Source organism: Ursus americanus, chromosome 23, assembly GCF_024610735.1.
Source record: "Ursus americanus isolate L20-20 chromosome 23, mUrsAme1.1.p, whole genome shotgun sequence".
Lineage (NCBI taxonomy): Eukaryota > Metazoa > Chordata > Mammalia > Carnivora > Ursidae > Ursus > Ursus americanus.
The window spans coordinates 32,407,045-32,429,433 of record NC_142149.1 but is presented as its reverse complement, the minus strand read 5'-3'; the positions used below and the strand labels follow the sequence as shown (position 1 = coordinate 32,429,433).

General features: G+C 35.6%; 1 protein-coding gene across 2 annotated transcripts in view; it reads right to left on the bottom strand.

Moving 5' to 3' along the window:
* The window catches only part of CLTC (clathrin heavy chain), a 59,785-nt gene that overhangs the window by 19,820 nt on the left and 17,576 nt on the right, over window positions 1-22,389 (bottom strand). For both annotated transcript variants that reach the window (XM_045773744.2, XM_045773745.2), the window contains exons 2-14: window positions 20,338-20,545; window positions 17,286-17,554; window positions 16,653-16,814; window positions 13,958-14,071; window positions 13,365-13,538; window positions 9,840-10,037; window positions 8,906-9,106; window positions 6,661-6,813; window positions 5,898-6,020; window positions 5,056-5,193; window positions 4,693-4,857; window positions 4,361-4,541; window positions 2,837-3,000 (exon numbers count right to left, since the gene is read on the bottom strand). In XM_045773744.2, the coding sequence (XP_045629700.1) occupies window positions 2,837-3,000; window positions 4,361-4,541; window positions 4,693-4,857; window positions 5,056-5,193; window positions 5,898-6,020; window positions 6,661-6,813; window positions 8,906-9,106; window positions 9,840-10,037; window positions 13,365-13,538; window positions 13,958-14,071; window positions 16,653-16,814; window positions 17,286-17,554; window positions 20,338-20,545 (2,250 nt within the window). The remainder of the gene's footprint in view (window positions 1-2,836; window positions 3,001-4,360; window positions 4,542-4,692; window positions 4,858-5,055; window positions 5,194-5,897; window positions 6,021-6,660; window positions 6,814-8,905; window positions 9,107-9,839; window positions 10,038-13,364; window positions 13,539-13,957; window positions 14,072-16,652; window positions 16,815-17,285; window positions 17,555-20,337; window positions 20,546-22,389) is intronic.

The following is a 22,389-nucleotide window of genomic DNA, read 5'->3' as shown; positions in this document are numbered from 1 at the left end:
AGGAATAACAAGCAGGCCAGTGTGGCTTAAGTACAACCAGAAAAGAAAAATGATAAAAGAAATAAGATCAAAGGTAGTAGAAAGCAGATCATGGGTCTAAAGAACAGTTCCATGCTTTAGTTCCACAGGGTGAATGCATGAGCCAAATGATGCTAATGACACCATTTCATCCTGCTCATAGGCTACTTTAAAGGAGAAGTCATAATCTACCAATCTCTGTATTCCTGGTGGCTAACATGTAACTGGTACTTGAATGTTAAAAGATCAGAGTATTTTTCTTACAGTTCACATGTAACACCAGTCAATTATCATACAGCTAGTATCTCCAAAATGAAGTTTAATGACAGTGATGATGAGATGTAGCATTATAGCTACATTCTACAGATCAATAAGGAAAGTGAGTAAAGGGCCTAGTACTTACTACTTCTTACTACTGGGGTGAAAGGTTGAATATAATAGTAGCACCTTATTACTGAGCTCCCATCTCAGGCTGAAGATTAACTTAAGCTGGAATTAAAATTCCTTCATAAAGTCAGGAATAACTTAAAACTAAAGAGAAAACTTGCCTGACAGACAAAGTTCACATGTTGGCTGACTCTACCTTATTTCCAAGGCCCACCAACACAGTTTATTAACAATGGTTATCACCTGAACACCTATGGCACACAAGGTACTTGACTAGATCAACATAGCTTCTGGCTGGAGAAATGGAGGCTAAGGCACATTAGTCAATTTGCCTGAGGTAACAGCTAGACAAATACCGAATGAACAAACAATAGCTAATGACAGAAACAGAATTTGAACCAAGTCTAACTAGTTTAAAAGCCCAAAATCCACATCCATTTCCCTACTCTATCAGACTTGCCCCTAATTCACAGTGTGATGTGTGGAAGCGGAGTCCTCTTCTCATTAGATCTCAGGGGCTAAGCAACTTAAGGTTACACCAGGCTAAAATTCAGAGGACTTTTTGTGAAGCTCAAGATCATAATTAAGTGAAAACAGTTAATTTAGTCCCATTTTACATATAAATGACTCAAAAAAACAAACCCAATTCTAAAGAAATGACAACTGAAGCCTAACAGTCGAGAGCTTAATAACAAGGAAAAAGGAATCAGTGTAAAAATCTGGTAATATTTTTAAAAAAAGGGAAACAATACCGATACTCAAAGGAGGAACTGAATTGTTGTCATGGGTACTCTAGTCAAGCATAGAGCATCAAATCTTTCTCATCTGGAGGGCTTTTTGACACCAGAAAGACTTGAGTTTGAACACATCGTACTAGCCAGGCTACTCAGAATACTCACGATGGCCAAGACATTATATAAAGCTATCCATACTATGGCGGAAAGTTTCTCTCTTAATCTAAAATATAAGGCAACTTCTATACTTTAACCACCTCATTACATTAAAACCTCTAAGAGTTTAGCTGTTCAATCTAGAGTCCAGTAGTAATTCTTCAAAGGAGCAAACAGTTAATAAACTAGATTTAGGGACGCCTGGGTGGCTCAGTCAGTTAAGTGTCTGCCTTTGGCTCAGGTCATGATCCCAGGGTCCTAGGATTGAGTCTGGCATCAGGCTCCTTGCTCAGCAGGGAGCCTGCTTCTCCCTCTTCCCCTCCTCCTGCTCGTGCTTATTCTCTGACAAATAAACAAAATCTTGAAAAAAAAAAAAAAAAAGGAACTATAGATTTAGATAATCTACGTTATTTTAGATACAGTATAGGAGCTGGAAAAGCCTATTTTTTCTACTGAATTACAAAATAATTATTTTGGCTTTCATTTCAACGTAAAATTCTTCCAAAAGACAAAAATACTTAAAGAACTTCATATGCACTCTCTGGAATCACATATATAATTTAAATGCAAAATATAAATACATATATTTTTCAGGGATAATCTATGTGTTCTATAGTTTATCTGATTTTTATTGACAACTGCCAATTTTAAAGCTTTATTTTCTTCATAGTATAACTGGTAGATATGAGAATAAAGCTAAAGTTAAGTAAACATTAAACAAATTTAACTGCCCTTAGGTACGTTCTGATGAGCTAAAAATCTTTAAACCATTACTCTTCACTACAACACAGGCAGTTCTTACTTCTCTATTAACTAGTGTCACAAAGCTGAGGGGTTTTGTTAGATCTTACCCTCAGTTTAAAGAATTACACATGATTAATATTTAGTTTCTAGAGAAAAGCTAATTCAATGAGAGAGAAACCTACGTCCTTTAGATAACACCTTTGTATATGATAGAGGCTCCTGAAAAGGACACTGAGAGCAAACTGATCTTAATCTTTACTAGGAGCATACCTGAAATTCTAAAGTAACATTGAGAATCTCCAACCACTTTTCAAAATTTTTCTTCCAAAATTCAAGTGAAAGAAAGGAAATTCTTTCTACATAGTGCTTTTTCTTTTTTTAAAGAGATGTTTGTTCTTAAGTATTACTTACCAATTCCCTTCCTTATTTCAAAGGAAACCACAGAGTATTAAATTTGGAAGAAATAATGCAGCACATATTTGAGAATGCTAAGAATCTCCCTTTTAGGGAAAAGGGTATTTTTTAAAATTTATTCATCTGAGACAGAGAGAGAGAGCGCGCATGAAGAGGGGGGAGGCAGAGAAAGAGGGAGAAGCAGACTCTCCACTGAGCAGGGGGCCCAACATGGGGCTCGATCCCAGGACGTGGAGATCATGACCTGAGCCGAAGGCAGACACTTAACCATCTGAGCCACCCAGGTGCCCCAGGGAAAACAAATATTCAAAAACTCTGATGAAACCGTGCAAAACTGCTGATCTTCAATCCAGCCAAAAAGTGCATTACTCAAAACCACTTACCTTGAGAAAATTCTTGACTCGCTCAGGATCATAGCAGTTGCTTTCTCTGCAGATTCTTTCTACTTCTTTGATCTGCCCAGTCTTGCAAGCTGCCTGAATATACTTAAAGTGCACATCTGGGTCCTGACTAAAGTTAACAATGGATCCCAGAAAATAAAAGAGACCTTGAAAAGACAAATAATTGAAATTAAGCATAGGTGCACCTTTGAGAATGACAGAATTGAAAAATATTTAAGCAATTAAAGAAACATCACGTCAATTCTACCTCAATTTAAAAATGACTGTTATATCGAATAGCCCCAAATAAAAACTGGTTGCTCAAAAAGCTCAATAAGAATACTAATTAATCCAGTAATCAGTTCAATAAATGAATATTCACTTTAATCTCTATAGAACAGACAATTCAATGTTTTCTAGTAGTTGAGAAGCAGTTAGGAGGCAGCTACCTATACCAAAGCTAATCACACCATGTTCCATCTGAGAAATTTTAAACGCTCAGAGCAGGTTTTTCCTATATGCAGTTAATAGGAAAAATACAAGTGGTATGAAAAGAATTTAATGCTGTCCAACAGACTTTTCTGTGATAAAAATGTTCTATATCTGCACTGTCCAATATGGTAGCCATAAACCATACGCAGCTATTAAGCACCTGAAATGTGGCTACTGTGACTGAAGAATTTGAATTGTGTTCAATTTTAATTACTTTAAATTTACATAGCTACATGTCACTAGTGGCTACTATACTTGAATGAACAGAATCAATTTCGTGCGTAGTTAATATACAGAAACTGAGAAAAGTAGGTAAACTAGTAGAAATCTTATTCTGTCTAGAGCAACAGGACAAAAAAAAAGGAAAAAAAGATGACTGGGGACCAGAATTTTAGCTAATAAACCTGAGCGTCATCCAACAGTGATTATATTGGTACTCAGTATAGCAGTGATTCTCACGTGGGGTGATTTTCTTTCCAGGAGACAGACACTTGGCAATGTCTTGGAGACACCTTTGTTGATCACAACTGTTTTAGCTGCTACTGGCATGTAGGAGTAGAAGCCAGGGATGCTGCTAAGTATTCTGCATGCACATGACAACCCGCCCCCAAAACAAATTATCCAGCCCAAATTATCTATAGCGCTAAGATTGAGAAAACCTAGTGGATAGTGGTAGTTACAAAATGTCCTTGCCTTGGCTAGAAACACTGCCATTTTAAGAGTCAGATAACAGAAGTGTGAAATCTTATTATACCTGATCATTATAGTATTTTCATTTTATACAATTATGACAAAGCTACTACATACATTAGTGTCTTAAAATTCTGCCTTTAATTCATCTATAAAATATCCAAACTGACAGTCTCATTCACTGCACATCTCTACAACCCAACATAAAAGAGTTTACATTTATTAAATAAAACTCAAATTGTCCCATAAAATTTAGCTTGTAAGAAAGACAGAATTTCCAACAGTACAAGATCATAATACCCCTCTTGGCTCTCCTAATTAAAAACAACGCAAACTCTTAATTACCTTCAAAACTCTTGAAAGATTCAAAAAGTTCAATCAGAGATTGAGTTGACAGTTGTTCATGATACTTCGAAGCCACTTGAACACAGATCTGCAGATTCTGACGAATATTGGCAGACAGCATGGCCCTGAGGCATTCTAGGGAGTCTTCTACTGATAAGGACCCAAAGTAATTCACTAACCACTGGAGGACAAAATAGATAAATATATAAATGAAATAATATTGAACCTAATGGTGGAATGAAATTACTATTACTCAGTACTACAAACACATTTTCAGTATACCAATCAAACATATCACCATCTGGTAGGTAAGAGACTACAATATACAATACCTCAGGGTTAAGAAGATGGGTGTGAACAACTGCACGCTTTATGTCATATAAATCAGTGAAGTGTTCTAATGCACGCTGCAGCAGACCAGCCTTTTCACACAGCTGAGCGATATGAGCCCGGTCATAATGTGTGAACATCTGATTCCCTAGAATAGCATCTGCAACCTATAAAACCACAAATAGGACAGATTTATTTTATATCCCATTTATATCGATAATCCTATATCCAATTACAAAGATTCAATAGTGAATAAATAAAGGAGAAAGTAAAGGCATCACAGTAACTTCAAATAGCTTCATCTAAAAAGCTCTCAATAACTACTAGAACAATGGAAACATGACTAAAAATCAGATAAAACATACTTGAGGCGCATGCATAAGGTTCATCTCAAGCAACCGTGTCTGTAAAGGACCTTCAGATGGGCGATTATTCTTCAGGGCATCAAGCAAGAATGCTGTACACTGTTGAATTAGATTGTATTCCATAAAGACATCTACAATCTGGAAAAAAAGGATTTAAGGAAAACTGTTTTAAGATGTTTAAAACTTGCTTTTTGATACTGTGACAATTTGTAAATGAAATTAAGTATCACTTTTACATATAAAAAAACTGCCAGACTAAATCCCAGATGCAAATATCATTTGTACAATATAACTTCATAATTTAAGAATAATTTTTTGTCCTCTGCAGTTATTTTTAGTTCTGGTAAAAAAAAAGAAAAAAAAATTATATATATATATATATATATATTTCAAGATACCATATATAATAGCAGAATACAATCAAAACAATAGTTTTAAAATGTTGATGAACTATTTAAAATATACAAAATTTGAAGGAGTCTGAGCCCCACTTCCTATATGTATCTCTTTGCTTACCCAATGGCAGCAACCATCCTTTTTGTCTTATTATTCCCATATATTTTTCATATATTTAATATATATATACATCTCTGAACAAGATGGTATGTTTTACATGTTTTAAAACTGTATACCGGTGGTATCTGTATCTTCTTATCCATTCTTCTGCAACTTGCTTTCTTTTTTTAATAAGATACTTAAGGTTTAAGCACGTAGACAGACACAGCTCTAATTTCTACAAATTGAAAGGTTAACCCATTCTTCTTCAAAGCTCTTTAAACCCAGATCCACCCCCCATTCACTTTTTCAATCAACTTCTACAGAATACATTTTAATGCCTTTACCTGTGTGATATCAGCAAGAGGTTCTTCATCCTGAACTAACATTTGGGCAAACTGCTGTCCCTGATCTGGACTGATACGCATGACATTTCTCAGCAGAAATATCCAGTCTGGAGTATATCCAACCTACAAATAAACAAAAATTTCCAACTCTGCTGCAAAGTTTCATTTTTATATCATTTAAAGGCTTTTTCTACAACAGAATTTTGCTAATATAGAATTACTGCAAGTACAAATTCAGTTTTAACTTAACATGCTGTACAAATTCAGTTTTAACTTAACATGCTCCATTTGACTTTGGTTTATATTAGGCAAATAGACACCTTAGTGATAACACATTCGAATGGAAAGCTATAAATTTTTATAACAGACTTACTTATTTTCAATGAATGACCATTTCAAAGTTTGTTCTATCAGGTTAAACAGACCCCTGACATCTTAAATTCTGAGGAGTCAAGCAAGAGCGTCTCCCTTTTATTTTTTTTTAAACAATTTTTTTAAAGAAATCTCTCCACCCAACCTGGGGCTCAAACCTGACCCCAAGATTAAGAATCTCATGTCTACCAAATGAGTCAGCCAGGCACCCCAGCATGTCATTTCTGAGTAAGTGTAATTCTGTATGTGAGAGCTAAAATAGGGTTTTTACACTTTCTCAAGTAATTCAAAATTTAAAGAAATTCACTATTAAAGTCACTGACCATTCCTATAGGATAATTTCTCAATGTTTTAATGAGTTTATATTGAGAATCTGTTTCACTGAACTCACTTTTTTAGCATATAAAACAATCTTCTGGACTTGACCTGTTTCTGCAAAGCACTGAATGACTTTATTTGGGACATTAGCCCGCAGGTACACACTAAGTGCCAATGTAGGGTCCACAGATTTCACAAGGTCACCCAGTTCTTCTGAACATTCCAGCTGTCCAAGGGAAAAAGAGATTGTTTAGTAACCCATGAGCTATTTTACAAATGAGCAGTTGATATTACTTCCACTATAAATAATAACTAATATGACAGGCACTTACTCAATTGTCCCAGAATATATTATAAATATGCAAGGGTTGTGGTTAGTAAAGACTCCTGATCTTGTATTCACAGCATTGTCTCAGAATTCTCCACACATCCTACTTAAGGATAAAAAGCCCAAAAGACTTCATACTTATAGATATAACCAACTACTTTGTTAGGAAAGTAGGTGCTTAAAAAGCAGAATCCTGTTACTTCTATTATGAATATTCAGATCATAAGATCCACATGGCCCCAATTTTTCAAAAAGAATCCAATTTTTAATAATATTGTCAAAAAAAATTTAATATTTAAGGAGCCAGAGGAGGCTTACCCTAAGGACCCTTCTTAAAATTAAGGTATAATCTGTTATGTCTGAAGGATCTAAGCTCCATTATAATTTTGACTTTAAGATCTAAGGTCACAAAGCAGAACATACTAATTTTACAAGGTCAGAGATAAAAACTTCAGAATTTTTAGGTGGTATATAAGCAGATACCCTCCTCTGTACTATTCAACCTGAGTTAGTCAGCTGCCCAACCTGGAAAACAGCTTTCTAAGAGTTTTGATTTACATACTAGAGTTGATTTTCTACTTTTAATGGTTATGTCAGAAAATAGCATTTATCACTGAGAAGTAAAAAGTTCTACCAGAGTCTATACCTCTTAACTGAACATGCTAACTAGTATAGAGTTGACCAGTGTCCCTTTTACCATAAATAAATTCCATATGACCATTCATAAAAAAGGTAATGATACCCAAAAAGCTTTCACAGAGCTATATAGGTCAACTCAGTTACTTTGGCTGTTCCCATCCTCCCTTAACTTAAACAATTAGGACGGACCTCAAATACTCGCTAGTGTGGCTAGTAACTATTCTTCAGCAGAGACTCCTGTCCAAGCATCCCAACTCTGAAGCACTATTCTCCAGTATCCTATAAGATTGCCAGAAGCTGGGTCAAGAAACAAGGACTTAGAATTAGTAATGTAAAAATATTATCAATATACACTAAAACTGAAAGGTACAATAATATTAAAAGTTATTCACTACTCAGAATATTTTAAACAGTACCACCTCAGTTCTTGACAGTGGCTTAAGATAGGGTAATTCAATATTATCACTTTGTTGAAAAAGGCTTTTATGGTGGTATGAAAGGAAAAATGCCACCAAGGAACTGTTTAAATTTGTTAGTTGCCTTACAAATAAGCAACACTTTCCACAATGTGCTCTAAGAAACACAGTACTATTAGCTGCTCTGTGTAAAAAGAAATTGCTGGGCAAACATAAAAAGCATAGGGAAACACTACAGTAAAGAAAGCTGGTTAAGAACAGATTTTAAAGGTTCACATTTAAATAAATTTCAAGAAACTAGTTAAGTATTTTTCCATGTAATGCCAATTAACATTCTGTGAAATCACTTTGGGAATCTCTATCACTGCTAATTAGACAGCCCTGATGTCTTGTACCATATCAATGATCCAACATTTTATGTTTCCCTTGCACATCCAAACACTTGTTAATAGTAGCAAATACAACAATTCTGATAATACTTGGGAATTTCTAAAAGATGTAGTATTTGTATGGTTGAAACTACTCTGCATATCAAGTGTGGGATGTGAGATACAAGAATATATTCTATGTCCAAATGAGTGTTACATATGTTGACAAATATGAATATATACTGAAATAATAAGCATCTCACACCAAACTTTTCCTAAAGCAAAAGGATAGCAATTTGCCTCCAGGTTAGTAGTTTTAAACACCCAGCAATAATCCTGGATTCCATTTAAAAAACTGAACAAAGATACCCTATCTCGACATGCCATAAAAAATAAATACATTTTCAAAAGGTAGTAAGCTAATCCATCTCATACAATGTCCGTCCTTATTCTATTCCTACAAGCAGTAAATAATGGACATTCTGGTGCAGCCTAGATGTTTCTAACTTGCTACCATGGTATTTAAATACAATCAAAGCAAAAGTATGTTAGCATAAGTTAATGTACCTTATCTTCTTTTAACCATTTCTCCAAAAGCTGTTTCCGCCCTTGCTGAAGTACAGGCCTACACAGTTCTAAGGATTCATATTTGTTTAGCTGACCCTGGTCCAAAAGGATTCCAAAGTACTGAAGTAGAGGAGAAGTTTGACCTGGCTGGGCTGGGACACTCTGGAACCGACGGATAGTGTCTGGGGTACGAAGGATTCCCTTTAAGAAAGAGAAATGTGAAAGACTCCTTTTAAAGGTGATCCAACATCACACTAATAACTCCAAGGATCTCTTGGGTCAATCTTAAAAGCATGATTTCATTTACCAATGTAACAAATTCCAAATCTTCCATACACTAAATAGCAAAGATTCAATCAATGTATGTCACACGTCTGGTTCAAGGTTATGAGATTATTCAGAATCAGAAATACACCAAACCAATTACAATGCCAATGTGCAAGAGAACAGCATAATCATAAAGTAGTTATAGCTAGCTATTGTCCCAGGTTCACATTAAGTGCAAACTTCATAATACTGATCAGGGTGTAGGGTGTTAATTCAGTCCAACATAATACTAAAGTGATGAGAATAAATTCAGCTAAATTTCAGACAAATCTTCTTCCATAAACTAAACAGAATCTATTTAGCTTTCAAGTTTAGAAATAAAATCAGTAACTATCATTCATGAGGGTAACCAGTGTTGTAACTAAGTAACTGAACATTAATACATCTATGTAAATCATGGCTTACTAGATCTACATAATCTTCTGACACCAAGTTTTAAAAAGCTAACCAAGTCTAGAGGCACTGACAAGTAACTTATACTACAGGAAAATGCAAACTAAAAAGGTTAGTTTCTCTGGGGAAAGCTGGTTCCACTTCTAACATTATTAGAAATAGAACATATTAACATTAATCCAATCATGGCAACTTCATTTCCATAACTATTTACCTTTGGTGCATTAGCAGCTACCTTTGCTGCCTCTGAGTAATTTCCCTGGGCAAAAAGAGCGTTAAATTTCCGGGCAAAGAGTTCTTCAGCACCAGCTAAGTTGTTACGTACAGCCATTCTCAGAGCCAAATCAGGATTTTGTAGGACATTGGTAATATAAGGAATTATGTTTTCTTCTTCCACACATACTGACAGAACCTGCAATTTAAAGATTAATGAATAGCTCCAATGTATTCATTTGGATATCAATGATACCAAATTTGTTTAAAACTGTTTACAACTGAGTTATAAAGCTAATGAAATTGTGACAACTGCATTTTTGTTGCCATAAAAAAAAAATTTAGGGGCACCTGGGTGGCTCAGTCAGTTAAGTGTTTCTTAATTTCAGCTTAGGTCACGATCTCAGAGTCATGGGATCAAGCCCTGTGTCGGACTCCGTGCTGAAGCATGGAGCCTGTTTGAGAGTCTCTCTCTCTCTCCCCCGCCCCGCCCCTCCCCTGCTCCTGTACACACATGCACGTGCATGCTCTCAAAAAAAGCAAGCCCAGGAGAAAGAAGACTAAGGGCTGCTAACCCATTTGGTTGGGGATTCTTAAAATATGGCCATATTTATAATATAAATATAATATTTATAATATAAATAACCACCTATTTCATACTATCTTCATACTGTCCAAACTAATTGGTTTGCTATCACCCACTCATTCTTAACAAGGTTAATATCAAAGATTAAGGCTCCCATTTAAGCTGAGCTCTGAAAGGCAGCTCTCCATATAGGTTTATCGACTCTTGGGAGGTAGTGTGAACCACCTACAGGACTATGAAAAAGCTCTGCAATCTAAATGAAATCTAAGGCTCATTTGGAAGAAGTTTAAGGTATATTCCTTTTAACTCTAAGATATTTTTAACAAGGATTTTCAGTAATTTTAATTACATTTACACTCCTAGAGGCCAGATTTACTCAATGAGGGGAGAGATCACTGAATCCTCATACACCTAATATAGTGCAACGTATGCAGTAGGTGCTTAATAAATGTAGCATCGGCAAAGAGCACTTCCTAACTGGTTCTATTTGGAGAACAGTTACTCACCCTTAGTCCTCCTAAAAAAAAAATCACTATCACAGAATGCTGCCCTACTTGCCTAAAATCTAAACTACTATCAGCTGACATGAGAAAGGGAGCCTTCACTTCACTATCTACATATCCATTCCTCTCCCCAACACCACAGCTGGTTATACACCTCAGCTTACAATCTACTTACATTATTCCAACAGCACTCCTCATACTATAATTTCTCATCTGTTTCTCAGTCACTATTCCACATAAGGACAGGGACATATCTTTCCTGAGTTGTATTATTAGCACGAGACAGTGTTTTGCCTGCAATAAATGCTTGATATTTGTTAAGTAAATGAAAATGGAAAATTTCTGTCCCAGTACGAACAAGAATGAAAACACAATCTGAGAACTAAATAATCAAAGAGACAGGAAACCGTGTACCCTGCCTGTTCTATTTTGAGAAAAATGAAGACATTTTAACTTCCAAATGCTTTGACTTCTACAGGTCAGAGCCCCCCTACCCCAAAGCTTAGGCTATCCTGTATCTGCCTCACGTCATTCTACTACAAATCAAGACATTAAAGGAAGTAATTACTTGTTCTTTACAGTCATTTGCATTCCAGACTCGCCCCTTAATTTAGTGCTCAGTTCCCAGGAAAAATAAGGAAGATGAACAAATCCGGTTTCAATTACACTGTCTGAAGCTTCCTAACGACTGCTACACCTTCGTCCTCCCCAAACACCAAATCCAGACTCACCTTTATCCTATTTTAGACTGTTCTAGCAGATTTCTAGCAACCAGTACTGAATATCTACAAGGGACAGAGAAGGTTCCTCTACCTCTGAAGTACTCACTCAGTTCTACCAAGTTCAGAATTTAAGCTAGATATTGGCAATAATGTTCTCTTTATTGCTTTTGATTTTTAAACCAATAGAAACCAAAAACTCATTACTTCAGGGCATACGTCCAGCTGCAATTGACTGTGATCAAAAACAAGAGGAAATGCCTTGAGGCTTAAGGTCACTATAAACACCCATCTTCCTACTCAAAGCAACTGGCACAGAAAATTTGTTCGGAAGGAGAATGATCAAAAAATTCTCATAATCAGAGTTATGAATGGCAAACATATATGGTGAAATTTTCCCAGCTACTTTATTACCTTAAAAATATCAGCACAGTAGCAGAAATAAGGAAGTCTTTAGCTTAATAACCTCATAATAAAATTATCACTAACCTAGTTCACCCAAAGGCCAATTCGTTCCTGATTTTTCTAAGAGAGACCCATACAACTGAATAAATGAAAGCTACTGAATTTTTAAAGTTGTTTTAGTGCCAAGACACTGGCTGGTATAGAAATGTAATTTTTATAAAAAGAAAAGCCCCTTTTCTAATAAAGAATAGTGACTGAAGCAGTTAAACAGCAATTGTAATTCAATGTGATAGATGTAAATGAGGAGGGCTACCTAAATTCTAGGGGCATAAAGCAGAAGCACCTAACCAAGTATGGAGATGAGACAGGGAATTGATAGATAGGGAAAGACTTCCCTTTCTCTATAATATTTGCCTCTTTACATATATATCATTTCCCAGAAATTAACAGAACAAAGGAGGGGGGAACCTATCTACGTCCTTTGCTTACTTTCAGGGGAAAACACTAATTTGAAGAAAAACTAGCAAAAGGCAAGATCAGTAACAGTACTGCTTTAAACTTTGAACCATTTTTTAGAAAATAAGATACCTCCTGGTGGAATAATTTTGATCAACTAAAATACTAAGAAAACAGAAAAAGGATCACTTCTGACAATTTCACAATAGCTAATATTTTCCCTATCTAATTGGATAACTTTCCAGGTACCCCGCAATAGCTACTGTAATATATCACTTTCCAACATTAAATATTTAGTAATAATTAAAGAGTTAGGAGAAAAAGAGAAGTAGAAAGAATTCTTTCCCCAGTAGTTGATTGTCTTTAACAACCACAGAAGAGAAAAACCCCTATTAAAAAAAACAAACCACCTGTCAAATGTGACCCTAATTGTTTCTTTGCATGGAAAGTCATTTCTTTCCTTTTTTTTTTAAGATTTATTTATTTATTTGAGAGGCGGGAAGAGGCAGAGGAACAGACTCTTCAGGCAGACTCCCTGCTGAGTGCAGAACCCTACTCGATCCCTGGACCCCACAACCCATGAGATGGACCTGAGCTGAAATCATGAGCCAGACACTTAAAAGACAGAGCCACCCAAGAGTCATTTCTTTTGACAATGAAGACAGATAAACACAATCCTAAGTGGCTATATGTCAAACAGTTTCTTGCTTTGAGTCAGGATCAAAGAGAGACTTTTTATCAAATACGCTTCTGTATTTTTATGTATATATTACTTCTGACATCCAAAACATTTGCTTTTTGGGAAGAAAAAGTCAAGTTAACGGTTCACTGTTTAATTTGTTTCAAGATTTCCTTACTTGTCCCTTTCTGTTTACTCCAATTATTCCAGCTGTGGCTTCATGAGGTGCAGTAACAAAGATTGTTTCTCCACTGATTCTATTCATGTAGATACAGGTACCCGTCTCAAGATCATAGAGGTGGATATAGCCATACTTAGTAATCAAGAACACTACATCATGCTTTTCACTGATCTATATAAAGAAAATCAACAATTCAGTAAAATCATGAATCTACAAAGGGAAAACTTAATTCAATTCCATTTTAGAGATACTAAATTCTAGAACTTTGACAAGAGGCTTATACAAAAAATTAATATATATGGTTTCCTCATTTTTACAGCCATTCACTATCCCAAGCTCTTACAGTAAACAAAGAGCATGAATAAAATGTATAGAAGAGAAAACATAATTTTGAACTTAGGATAACCCAGCTTATGCAATACATGAAAATTAAGAATATTTCTTTACAAAGTTTCACTAATAAACTTTACTATCGAATAAAGGGTATTTTTCTAAGCACTACTAAATTATATCGACTATGAGTAGCAGTTTTGGGATTAATTTTGTTATGAGAAGAGATTTTAAAAGTCCATTTGTTTTGCTTAAAATACCTGCATTGCAACAGGAAAGTCATTTTGTGCTTCTGGAGGGAAGAAAACATCCACTGCCTTCTTTGGAAAGGGCTGGTTTCCTGTAGGTGGTGTGCCAACTTCAATGATATGTAACTGTTCAAAAGAAAATACAATTGATATAAATCTCGTTCATTTAGCAGTTGATCACGGCAGCTTCATTTGTAGCCCCAGACTGGAAACAACCCAAATGTTCTAAAATAAGTGAATATTAAACTATAGTACAACTATACCATGGGATACTCCTCAGTAATTTAAAAAAAAAAATTCTCATGAACACTACGCCCAGTGGGGGAAAAAAAATGCCAATTTCAAAGGGTCACATGCTATACAGTTCTACTTACATAGCATTCTTGAAGTGACAATATTATACAAATGCAGAGTAAATTAGGAGTTAGAGACATTGTGGAAGGTGGGGGTGCAAGTGGGTGTGACAATAAAGAAATAGAGGGGGAAAATCTGTGGTGAAAGGATAGTATATAATGAATCTATTCCTTTTAAATGACAGAATGATACAATTGTACCAATGTCAATTTCCAGTTTTTCTATGGTACTATAGCCATGTAAGATGTAACCAAAAACAAGGTAAAGTACACAGGGCTCTTTGTATTGTCTTTGTAGCTTCCTATGTATTCTTTTGAGATTAAAACTTTTAAAAAGCTAATTGAATAGCTGGAGGGATCATACCTCAATCTACCATAAACTAAGGGCACATAATGGTAATATATGACCCAGGAAGGTACTTTCTCATGGCTTTCAATTATAATTTACTATTTCCAAACAGAATCCTAACTTATGTTGTTAAATTCTTCTCTGCCTATACATCTACTCTAACACAGATGGAACGTATACACCTAAGCTGTTTCTCTAATCACATATACCCCATGGATGAGAACATTTTGGTTTAAAATATCTGATGCTGCACATCAACCAGGCAAGAAAAGTAAAAAAATCAAAATAAAAGAGCATTTTATATTTAGCTTAGTCATATCAGGAATGGACTCAAATAAAAAACAATATGGTTTTCAAGATATATACCATATGAAAATTGTAGGGTCTCATCTTTTTTTTTTTTTTTTTTTTAAGATTTTATTTATTTATTTGACAGAGAGAGACAGCCCGCGCGAGAGAGAACACAAGCAGGGGGAGTGGGAGAGGAAGAAGCAGGCTCCCAGCGGAGGAGCCCGATATGGGGCTCGATTCCAGGACCCTGGGATCATGCCCTGAGCCGAAAGCAGATGCTTAACGACTGAGCCACCCAGGCGCCCCGGGTCTCATCCTTAATTAGGATAACTACCCATACTGACAAGAATGGTTTTCTTTCAAAAGCCATTGCAGACTGCTGCAGAGAACACAGCTGCCTTCCAAAAGCCACGGCAGAGTACAAAATATATAGCACAACATATCAAATAGACTCAAGAACACTTAACAGGTTTTCAGATACTAGAAAAATGACATTAAAGTTTTATCCCAGTAGGTCTTTTAAAAAAATATCTCAGCTTTAGGTCTTAAGGATAATATCTGACTTCTAAAACTTACGTGTCTTTTTGTGAAAGTCTATCAATTCAGACCAAAATACCAATGTTTTCTATCCCAGTACTACCAGGCCCGACCCTGGTTAGCTTCTGAGATCAGAGGAAATTGGGCACATTCAGGGTGGTATGGCCGCAGACTAAATACCACTGTTTTCTATCTTTGTCATATTAAGAGGCTGACTGGATCATCCCTCATTTCAGGGATTCTTATTCTGAAATTTTATGCAGAATTTTAACTTTCCATGCATATGCTCCCTCTCTAAGAAGCTATGGATTTCAAACAATCTCTATCTTAACTTTTTTTCTAACTACTTATGGAAGACTTCAGAGATTCTACTCAGGCAGTTACAACGGCAGCTAACGGAGTTTCCAGGTCAGCAGTACTAACTGTGGCAAACAGCAGTGCAGTCAGTCACGATAGCAGCTAAGTCCGCAGACTTCTATGTCAGGGCTTTTGACTGAGAATATGGCGCTGCCCATTCTCCTTTTACTCTTCCTCATTCTTCCCCAAAGCTTGGTCCCTAACCTTCCTAGCTAATTGTAAACTATCCGTTATCTTTTCACTAAACTTTTTATATTCTAATCAACCAGGCCTTGTTTCTACTGTAACTAAGAACCCCAACATATAAAGTACTTCAATTTGTCCAGGTGATTCCAATGTACATCCAGGGCTGAGAAGCTGACTTAAGAAGATATTACTCAACTTTTGGTCCACATCCAGTCACCTAGGGCATTTAAAATATAGATTATGGGTTCCACTTACTGAGTCAGACTCTCTAGATATAAGGCAAACAAATGTACACTGTAGCAACCCTAAACATTCTCATACACAGTAAAGTTGAAAAACATCAAATTAAGGCCTTTGGTAAAGGTAAGCAAAATACAGTGTCACTATAAACAGCTGTATAAAAAAGTTGTTAAAGAACATTATTCATTTTAGACAAGTATCATTAGGAAACATTATTTATTTTAGATAAGCATCACTAGAAGCAGAATTTAAACAAAGTTACCACAAATCTGAATATTAAAAACAAATTAACAATGAAGGGAGAAAACTATTTTGAAATTAGAGGACTAATTAAATTAGTAGAGAGACAAAGACAAGTTCTTACAAAAAAACAATTTCCAAAGCCAAAACTTACCTTCCCTCCGGCTTGACCCCGTACTGCAAAACAAAACAACGTTGATTCTTCTGCATTTCCTTCCATTTTAAACTGCGCAAAGCTAGCTGCATGTCCTTCAATGGGCTGAGACACTTTCCTATCTACAGAATATAACTGCATAGCTCCCACCACACGATTTTGCTACAAAGGAGCAAAGAGAACAAAGTTTGGGGACCCAATTAATCTATGGCTCCCAAGAGTCATCAACCAATAAAATAATTAAAATGCTTTATATCACCTTTGGCAGGATTTATAATTCTTTGTAAATTTAGTCTCTCAATGTAGATTTGATACCTCTTAATTTAAAATTTGGCTCCAACATTATCTTATTAAAGATTAATATGAATATTTAATATGTGCCTCAAAAACAACCATTTCTTTACAGTATCTTGAAAAAAAAAGAATCACTTGGTAAGAGTATTCTGAAAATGTATGTCAGTATAAAGCCATTAAGCTAGTAAGCTTTATTTCTTAAAAAAGAAACAAAAAAAAGGCTTTCAAAATAAGTCTGATTCACCAGGACTAAATACAGAAGATGTAATTTCAAAATATACTACATTCTGCTCACATTAATTCTCTATACCTTTTATTAAACACCTAGAAAATTGTTACCTGTGCAGATATGCCAGTCAGAAGTAACCACTTTTGCTTTGCATCTGTACGATAATTGATAATCTGGCACCCTGCAAGGCTAGAATGGCGATCAAACATTTTTACTGGCTGGGACTCTCCTTCCATACTCCAATGATAAACTGCATTATCCGTAACAAGAGCAACCGTATTCAAAGAGATCCACTTCCAGAAGGTGACATCATCAGTCATGGTATGGGCCTTCATTTTACTTTTCATTTCAATGTTAAATATCTGAAGAGTTTTCCCAGCTAAAAACAAAATTAAGAATTATGAATCATTAAGAAAGCAAAGTTCAGGATAAATTATCTAGCTAGACTATCTCTGTAACAAGACCTGTAACTTCAAAATAAAATGGCTCTATCAGGAGACTAATAACCAACTACAGAAGTCACACTGATAGAGCAGCAACCTTTGAAGAGATAGCTGAAACTACGCCAACAATCTATCTCTACAGCTGAAGCAATTACCTCTACTCAAATCTCATTATCTCTACTAAAGACATTTTAAAATAAATAGTATGACTTCTATAGAATTCTAAATCCCAACTGAAAATGAGTCTGAAGACTTAACAGTGATGATAAATAAGGTTGTAGCCTTCATGCTGATAACTGAGAATGTTTATGCATAAACTAAGTTAGTTGTAGGTACACAGAACAAAGCAAATCTCATACAAACACACAGGGAAAATGTCTACTTTCAAAGGTAGTCATCCCCCATCCAACCAAGTCTTGTGGAAACTGCCTTTTGGAGGAGGATCTACTTCAACTCTGCCTTGTACCAAGCACATAAGAGAAGTACATGCTACATCTCATTGGTTTAAGATACAAAGGAAAAGGTAGAGGTGCTGGAAAAAAAGGAGACAAAGAAGGACAGTTTCAGATGCTGTTAATATGCTGGAGATACAAACAAAATTCAAGCTTCATCCAATTACGACAGCAAACACTTAGTAAAAGAGGATGAAATTTGCCTCGAGTGTTGTTAAGAGTTCACGGAGTCAGATGCAAAGGCTTATACTTGTAATTTGAAATCCATCAGAACAAAAAGTGATTTGGTCTAAATTAACAGAGTCAAAGCCCACAGCAATCTCAAGGCTAGCTAATCCAGATTAGTCCTTAGAGACTAAGGAAAACTCCATTCCTGAGCCACAGAGAATCTGGCTCTTGAAAAAACAAAAACTGTTAGGATAGCGGGAGGGGAGGGAGAGCTGGCAGAATGGGACACAAAACATACAGCTTTGTACCATGACCCTTCTTACACATGTGTAAAAACTTCTTCCATAAAACAATGCTATTCCCATCCCACACAATATGTAAACCACAACCAGACTTGAACAATTGTTAGAGTTATAGTCCTGTTTATAAAAAGAAGCAAAGGGTTTAAAATTGGCTTCAGAGGGAAGCAATATTTGGGAATGACTGACTTTCCTTTGCTGCCTTTCCCAGCCCCTAGTTAACAGACTTTTATTTATTTATTTTTACACAAAAGGGGTTGGAGTGTATGTATGTAGGGTGATTTGGGCAGAAGGGTAAGATGACAGCTTAACTCTGTAACATAGACATACAGGCACAACTCTATAATGCTATTATTATAATGCTCTGAACATCTTTTCAATTTATTCTTTTTATATAACAGGACAATAACTAATACAATCTAATTTAAGATAACTCACCATCTGCACACATAAGAAAGCATTAAGAAATGTGATAAGATAACAATAACATTAAAAATAGAAAAGAATTGTGAGAAAAATAAAACGATGGCCTTTTAATAGAGCGGTGTGAGAGTTGCTAAGCATCTGAATCTAAATTCTTTAAGGAGGCTGAAGGGAGCTTAATACTTTAAAGTATAATACATGTATTGTTTAACAGACACAAGAAGCTTGCTGTCATAAAACATGTGGTCCCAGGTGAAAGCTGGACCGTCTTTCCTTAAGACGAGATCAACAACTCCTATCTTGGATATGTAATGGTGACATAGTTATTTGACTATGCTTGCCTCCAACCCTGCATTTAATTTCCGATCAGTATCACTACCAAATACAAAGTTTAAATTATGTGAAGCAAAATCTGTTTAAAAATCTCAGCATCTTTAACAACTCACCCACGAATTTATCAAGAAATTGCTAGGAACCTGAACTCCTCCTCCTACTACCAAGAAGAAAAACAAAGCAAAATACAGACAATTAAATGCCTTTTTTAGAGTCAGCCAGCTTGTCACCTAGTCCTCCCACAAACTTCTGTTTTAAAGGGTCAATTACATTCTCACTCTACAGTTCAAAGGAAAAAAACTAATATAGGCTCCCAGACAGTATGAGCTTCTTGGAGCTGCTTAGATTGTCAGGTTGTACAGTTCCCTACTGTGAGAAAAAGTTAGTCTGAATAAACTCTAACACCCTTGATCCCAAAGCTTTAATGTCCATCTAAATATATACACACTTTTAACAATCAGTATAAATTTAAGACATTTTTTAAAAAATAGGCTCCACACCCAACGTGGTGGGGCTTGGACTCATGACCCTGAGATCAAGAGTAGTATGTTCTACCCACTGAGCCAGGCAGTCACCCAATTCAAGGCATTTTTAGAACTTGATAATCTAAATGAAACACACACCTGAAGTATAAAAAAGGCACAGCATAAATGTTAAGTTTATCTTCATAACAAAATTCTGCAATGTTTAAGTACTAATATTAAGTATATTTTATTCCAGAATATGAATCACTAATTTCTTGTCTTCTGTACATGGAGTTATATTTTTAGCAGTCTTGTCACACTGGAGGTATAAAATGTAAATTCGTTCAATTCAAAACTTAAAATTTTTCCAAATAGTCTATGCTGAGTAGAAAGCAAGACATTTCACAGAAACATGCCAAGTTGTGAAAGCAGTTAAAATCAAATTTAGTAATAGATTTAATTTTGCAGATTTAACCAAATTTAATCAACATACTAAAAAAGGTAAATCCTAATTACTGTATCTGAATAAATTAACATAGGGGAAAAAAAGAAAGAAACAAATCCCCACAATCTTTTATACCTTTCAATGCAATTACTTTGCTAGCCGGATTCATGATGGCGCTGTCTGCTGAAATTGGTCTTCGAATTGGATTACTTGGGTCATTCATATCAATGATTACCACCTGGGCCTGCTCTCCTACTTTCTCTCTAATGCAGATGAATTTGTCTGACTCCATAGTTAGGGTACTGAAGCCAATGTTTGCTGGGTTTATACCCAGGTTCTGGAGCTGGGGGAAAAAACAAAAACATAATAAATCATGTTACAAAGTGAATCAGAAAGACTTGACATTCATGTATTGTCATCATTACACATCCTCCTTTAACCATTAATGCTTTAAGGTCAACAGTGACAACTCCATTATATTCATTCAAATGAGGCAATTGATAGCCAAATGATGGCTCTTTTATTCTTCCAACAAATACGGCATTCAATTATCTTGTTATAACCTTGTAGTTTTGACTAGAGATTAACTAGTAGTTAAAATTAAGAGGCAGAACAAGTACGTAAAAGAGTAAAGGAATGAGCTACACCTAAGAGCTAGTCTTTGTGGCTCAGGGCATCTGAGGTCACCCATGTTTCTTGATTTAACCTCCCTTAACCCCTTTAATATTTAGTGGTCACTTGCTCACATGCATCGTACTTCAGGAAACTGAAAATTCACCATAAAAAGATTTAAAATTTCAGAGTTCTTATCTAAAGGAACTCATACTAACAAAAGCAGACAGACAAGTAAACAATTAGCAATGCTTTGCAAAAAATACCAAAACGAAGATATGTAAGAGGGACCTTGTCAAAGGCCCAGAGCTAAGGGAATGTTTTCAAGGAAGGTAGACAAGAGAATGAACAACAGAAAGAAGAACAGATACTAGGGCCTAGAGATGTGAAAGGGTAATCTGCTAAGGAAAATACAAGTACTTCTGTTAACACTGGGAGTACACACTTATGAAAGGCTTGCAGAAAAAAAGAATTAAGGTTTTAAAGGCAAGCAAGGGCCAGACTGATGAGCTAAATGTACCCCAGTAAGAATCCTGAATGTCTTCTATAGGCAAAGGAAGGTACTTAAAGGTTTTAACAAGGAAAATGATGGAATCAGATTTGCTTTGTATACTCAAAAGATATTAAAATATTTGCTAAATAAGGAGGATCTAAAGATAGGTGTCTGAAAACCCATTAAGTGTGTAAGATAAAAAGGCACTTGCTAGAAGGAGGGCTCTACCAGACTGGGTCATTAATATTCTGGGTGACTAAATATAGTATGACAGATTAAGTCCCACTAAAAAACTACCAGAAGGTTTTATTAGCCTTGACCAGACTAGTGTTTTTTTCTTTTCTCCAATGTATAATAAGTTCACATGGAACAAAACACAAATAAAAATGAAAAAGTGCTGGGGGAACAAGTCTTCCTTCTGCCTGAGTCACCCAGATTCCCTCCTCAGAGACCACGACTGTCATTACTTTCTTATGGACTGGCTGAGCCAAAGTTAATTGTATTTTATCTAAATTCTTCTGTCAAATTCTAATAGGACTAATTATAACCAGGCCAGGATCTGAATAAAATACAACATAAGATTAAGAGACTGCACTTCACTTTCACTTTCCTCTTATACCTCAATGACTGCAAGCACAACCAGTTATAATGTGTAGTTACAGTAACTTAGGTACTGAATACCACGGCAAGGAGTCAAGCAATTGTTTAACTATTAATACAAACATGGTAATAAAATAGAAGATTAACTGGCTTTACAAACTCAAGTATACCCTGCAATGCAAGGCAAGTATACAAGCGTGAGATAAGTAATTTATAATAAATTTGGTTACAATAAAACTTTATAAAATATTAATTTTCATTTCTTCCTGACTTTAACTTTATAGTAACTTTTAGGTCCAGAATTAATGAAGGAAGATAAAGAGGTCTCCAACCACATATAAAGGGACTGTGGGTGGGCTTCCGGAGGCCAAGTTGTCCACCTAGTTTCAGAGGTATATACATCTATTTTTCTGAGTGGACAGTCCTCAAACTCTTGTAAATCTAATCCAGTTACCTTTCTAATAGTTGTGGAGAATAAATTC